This window comes from Hemibagrus wyckioides, linkage group LG13, assembly GCF_019097595.1.
Source record: "Hemibagrus wyckioides isolate EC202008001 linkage group LG13, SWU_Hwy_1.0, whole genome shotgun sequence".
Lineage (NCBI taxonomy): Eukaryota > Metazoa > Chordata > Actinopteri > Siluriformes > Bagridae > Hemibagrus > Hemibagrus wyckioides.
In genome coordinates, this window is record NC_080722.1 from 4,279,451 (window position 1) to 4,285,455 (window position 6,005).

Below are 6,005 nucleotides of genomic sequence, written 5' to 3' on the forward strand. Positions count from 1 at the left end.
CAGTGTATTTACTAGAACCAATCATTTATTATGTTGTTATTATTGTATCATTTTCAGGATTATCAATCATTAGACTTATTGGGATGTCCTCTAGAGAGTTATTACACAGCCTTGGCCAGACCGATGGAGTTGTTGGACCTGTTGAAGACGGTGTAGTACTGCCTAATGAACACATCACCCAGGATCCACAGGCTTGAGCTGCTCGGGCTGAAACCAGTGCGGCAGCCATAGTAATAAGACTGTAAAGAACAGACATGGTTAAGCAGGTTAGAAAGGGATCAGACAGCTAGACCTATTAGACTTATCCTCACATCCCCAAGACATTTCATCCAAACAAACTGGACCTGAGGTTACAATGGTTTGGTGTGTGCTAGTGGAACTCACCTGACGGACGTAGGCTGAGGCGGGCAGGGTGAAGGCATTGCCATTGATGTTGAAGGTCACTGCAGGCATGCTTCCAATGTTGTTGCAGTTCACCGTTGCCTAGAAGATGACAATAATAAAAGTCTACTTACAAATCAAAACCTTGTCTAAAAGCTGAAGTGTAATTTCCTCACACAGTGAGCACCACAATTTTTCCACAAAAGGTTTTTGGATAACTACATGACATGACTAAAATGAACATAAGCATAATCTATTAGATAGATAGATAGATAGATAGATAGATAGATAGATAGATAGATAGATAGATAGATAGATAGATAGATAGATAGATAGATAGATAGATAGATAGATAGATTTCATGAAAAACACATTGAGTGCCTATACTTACATCTCCATTGCTCACTGAAGCTCCCACCCAGCTGTTCATGTTGCTGATGTCACTGTAAGGACCAATGATCAGGGAGGTACCAGTGTCCACAATAGCCTGGCATCCGCCATTGCAAGCAACAACCTGTCCGTTGATGGTGACGCTTTGGGGGGGAAATAGTACACCAAACACAGTGACCATGGTTGCTAGTTTGTAAATTGGCAAAATGGATCTCATACAACAGTCATAGCCCTAAAGAAACTGGGTAAAATCGGGTTGTTACCTGTCCATAGTGATCTGCCAGTATGTCTCGGATGACAGAGGGATCCAGACCAGAGTACCAGTGTAGTGGTTGGGGTTGAATCCACCAAAAATAACCTCACTGCCACTCTGAGAGTTGCTGGGGGTGGAAGACATGACCATATATTAAAGTGACTTGGAATTGAGACAGGATACAATGAGCACTTAAAAGTTCTGTGATAAACTGAGAAACACAGCTCTATCCTATTTTATCCTATCCTATCCCATCCCATCCCATCCTTTCCTGTCCTGTCCTTTCCTGTCCTATCCTAATCCTAACCTATCATATCCTAACCTATCCTATCCTATCCTATCCTATCCTATCCTATCCTATCCTATCCTATCCTATCCAGTCCTCTCTTATCCCATCCCATCTGATCCCATCCGATCCTATCCCATTGTCTCCTATCCTATCCTATCCTATCCTATCCTATCCTATCAAACTGTCAGTTTATTTGTATGTCTTATCAACACCATTTTCATCTAGTTGCTCTGAGCAAAATAATTCTATATTGACAGTTGATGTGGTGAATCTTTGTGTAAATGAAATGCCAATGTTCGGCTTGTGACTTGAATGAAAAAAGAATGTTGCAGAAACCTTTGCTCTATCGCATCCTATTCTATTTTATCCCAACTATGCATATTAAGTTGATTCCACTGCTGCTTGTACCAGCTAGCCCTGATCATGAAGAATTATTGGAGTTTTTGTAGTTAAACTGTACTGAAGTAGTGGCACAGATTTCTTGACACTACCCTTGGTATCAATTAAAAGTATTTTGGTAATCCAGATATATTTTAGTCACCAAAACAAAAAAGAAATAGTTCAGAGTCTCTCTTACCTGCTTAGGTAGACAGAGAAGTAATCCTGCACAAGACCCTGCTGGACCATGTTGTCAAAGATGGGCTGGGCATTAGAGACAGCCAGTTGAGGGTAGGCCAGTCCCAAAATGCCATCAGCCTTCATGTGGGCCATGAAAGGTGCCTCGGTTTGACTCAGTCCAAAGATCTGATGGGGAACCTTGATACTGCCCACCTGGAGAGAAGTCCATGAAGTAAGCAACCAAAACATGAAGCAGCAAATAAAGTCATTTAAACCCAGAAACATTCCTAGATATTAGGTATCAGTAGTACAGGTATAGAGTGATATCCTTTCCATTACTGAATAGCTTAGGAGAGATTCTAACCGAAACAGTGTCATAGCCAAGGACGCCAGTCATGCTGCCAGTGCCATACTGGATTGACAGAGGCTGGTTGGTGGCCTGGAAGGTGCTGGATTGTTGGGGATTGAACCTAACATGGTTGTCTGTAAGACAGAAAAAGGCATCAGCTCTTGCATCTTGCAACATTTCTAATGAGTCTTGTGCATTTCTAAATGTCAGATGATTACTACATACTGCAAGCAGCACTGCTGCAGTAGATAGAGGGAACCCAGAGGTTGGAAGAACCAGTGTCAAAGATAACCTCGAAGGACTGAGGAGGAGTACCAATGGAGATCACACCATAGTAGGCAAGCTGTAAAGAGAAAGAGGAGAAAGCCATTATAAACAAATCCTGGAGTTTTGCTTATTTGGAAATGATTAATGATTGAGTCCCTAACCATTAAAACCTCCTAATACTAATAATGTTTCTGTCTTGACATTGTTTGAGCTAGAGCAGAAGCTGAAAAATGGACTTACATCAGCATCGTTGGTCATGGATTCGTATCCAATAGCATAGCTCTGGGTAAATTTGGCTGCTGGGTTGAAAGGGTACATCTTCCTGTACTTCTCCCAAAGACCTTTCTCTTCCAGTGCTTCACGAGCACTCTTCCCCTTTATCAGAGGAACGCTGCCATAAAGAATTGGAAAACAATGTATTCAGTCATTGGCATACAGGCTTTAAATCAAATTCGGAGACAATACCCTGACCCACTGCACAGTAATGATGAAAAACAATGAAAGTAATGAAGAAAAAACAAAACCCTTTGATGTTCACTACATTAGAAAGTGCATGCTGGAGAAGGATAGAGGACAAGTGCTACCTGATGAAACACTCAGAGAGCGCCAGCATGGCGCAAAGAACCACGGCCCACTTCATCATAGAAGAGTTCAGCTGCTTGAGCTCAAAGGCTGTGAGACTCCTTCAGAATCCGGTTCTTTTTATACATCATCCACCTCTTCATTATATCTCCATGATAAGGAACTGCAGAGGTTGAACATGATAAGGAATCATTTGGACTAGCAAAAACTGATGTCCTCCAGACAATGTCAAGAACAGTCACAACATGGAAAATACAACTTAGCAAACAATACCTTGGAGTGTTTGCTATTCTTGTAAGAGTAGGAGTAGACCAGTAGAACTTTTCATAACCTTAGCTCAGTGGCATGTGTAGGTTTAGACCATTTTTATTTAGGTTCATTGTATATTTATATATAAATAATTGTTTTAAATTTAACCCAATGAGAAATTCATGTGAGTTTCTAATCAGTATATAAAAGTTTTAATAAATGCCTGAGATTGTATCAGGACCATTTGTAATATAAAGCAAACCTTGCAGAAGTGTTAGAAACAAATTCTCAGTATTAGTTCTAGGTTTTAGCAGTTATTAAATAGTCGCTGGCTTCAATATACTTACAATAGGTTTTCAGAAATATCCACATAGGTAAGAAACTTTTTTTAAAGATATTTTTAACTTGTAGTCTCGTTTGAATTAGCTACTTCGATGGTCAGGGCTGTTTCTTGTGATGAGAGTCCACAGAGGTCCACCAGGGGGCCCTATGATTTCTGTAATAGATACACAAACTGGTGAAAAGGTGTGTATCAGGTATTCCCTGGATGCCACCTTGTGGTGTGGGGAAAAAAACAGAAACTCAACTAAACGTAACTAAATTAGGCAAGTAACCTAACCAATACGGTTAAGGTTCTGGGGTACTGATCAGAACGTCAAGGGTTAAAGACTACCAAGGTGCCACTGTTGGGCTCTTGATCAAGGTTTTTAACTGAAACGCTGCACCATGGCTGACCCTGAGACCATGACTGACCCCAACTTCCTAACAAGCTGGGATATAGGAACAAAAGAATTTCACTTTTCCCTGATATGTGGAAGATAAAGGCTCCTTCTTCTAATATCAGAAGATCGCAAAGAATCTGGAGTGGGGTGGAACAAAATTTATAAATAAGTCGGAGAGAATCTGAATCAAAACTTCAATAAGAAGTTAATGATGATTTATTGGACATAGCCAATTGGTCCTTTTTCTTGTTTTAGCTGTTTGATGTAATTGAAAGGGGTTAATTAGTTTTCTGCTTATATCCTGACTAAAAAGTGTTAGGCTAGCACTATTTAAGTTGCTAGCTTGTTACGACTAACTACGGCAACAGTAGCATGTTGACTTATTTTCTGAGCTAAGATAGATTAGTAATTTTCACAAACAAATCTCCTGAAATAGACCTGTCTAACGGCCATTTTTCAGGCTCTATAAGAAAATATTTGTAGATGTCTCCAGCAACTGACCCAGCTGAACACAGGTACAATTTCTTTCTTTCTTTCTTTCTTTCTTTCTTTCTTTCTTTCTTTCTTTCTTTCTTTCTTTCTTTCTTTCTTTCTTTCTTTCTTTCTTTCTTTCTTTCTTTCTTTCTTTCTTTACCTACATTTATAATATAATGTACATATATTCTATTGATGTATTTTTATTTCTAGTACAGACATGTAGTGGCTGTATATACTCATAATATTTTTTTTCAATAGTTGAAGGTAATAAAGTATCAATTCTGTCCATTCTTCCATGTTAAAATAATAAGAATCTGAGTGGTAAAGTGAATTCAGGGGTTTATAGTAGTAATGAATGCATTCCTATGTCACTTCTTATACCTGTCACATAATCAAGAAAATTTATTTAAACTCCTTTTCCCCCTTATATCTACATATATTCTAAAACACTTTAATGGTTCGTTGTACTTTAAATGTAAATAGTAATCTGTTTTTAACAGTATTTGCTTTTACAAAATTCAGCACATGGTTTGGAAAGTCTTGGATTTTCCTGATTTTGAATCGTAATCTCAGATTATCAAGCATCCATAAATCCACACAGTGTCAGATACATTATATTGTGCTTATATTAAATTATGGCTTAATTATAAAGTTTACGGAGTTAATGAGGAATAAAGGGTGCACATGTGCCATATGGAGAAGACTGTGTATAACTGATAAATGTCTCTTAAAGCGATGAAGCTTAAAGAACTCTGAACCATCATGTTTGTGATTAGTCCCAATATAACATGGTTGTTTATGTCACACTTGCTGATAGGAGCAGTAGGAGCATGAGCATTTGCAAATAGCTTTATTTTTCTAAAATAAACCCTTGTTTCTGTTGCATTACTCCAAATATTCACCTTTTAAAACCAATGCACAAACAGCTCACTAACTCTAAACCCTGTGCACTTTAACAGCTAACTATTACCAAAGCACTGTACCTAAACATAACATTAATGAGGCTACATTAAAAATATACAGAACTTTCTCTGTCTTCTCTGTTCATTTTTAAATATCCCGACGTGCCGTACGTACAGAAATATTTTGTCAGCTTTGCTTCTAAATAGTCTCTTCATGACACCTAATTCCCATTCCCCTTAAGATGTTTCTGAGACAGCTCTTCCTCAATTACGACCTCATTCCCACTCTGAGTTTACATTACTGTCACTCAAATATCACCTTCCAGTCAAGGACGTTGTTTTCACAGCTACACTTGCAGGATGTTCGCACCATCGTAATTACTCAGCAGGATATTTTTGCACTGTTGGCAGGTTTTCTGTACAAATTACAGTTGAGGGTAAATGATCTGGTTTTATTTATCAAGCTAAATAAATGAAGCTACTGTATAATCATACAGACATGGATGAGAAATCCAGATGCTCACACTTGCCATCACCCAGTGATTTATTCAACTTTTTATTCAAGAATCACTCTTTTTTGGTGAGA

General features: G+C 38.5%; 1 protein-coding gene across 1 annotated transcript; it reads right to left on the reverse strand.

The window, feature by feature from the left end:
* LOC131363808 (pepsin A-like) lies at positions 1–3,202 on the reverse strand. Its single transcript, XM_058406708.1, has 9 exons — positions 3,072–3,202; positions 2,728–2,878; positions 2,446–2,563; positions 2,236–2,354; positions 1,891–2,084; positions 1,035–1,151; positions 773–914; positions 385–483; positions 1–239 (listed from the first exon to the last, which is right to left on the reverse strand). The coding sequence occupies exons 1-9, from the start codon at positions 3,128–3,130 to the stop codon at positions 102–104; spliced, it is 1,137 nt and encodes a 378-aa protein (XP_058262691.1). The 5' UTR covers positions 3,131–3,202; the 3' UTR covers positions 1–101.
* Between the last annotated feature and the right edge of the window lie 2,803 nt (positions 3,203–6,005).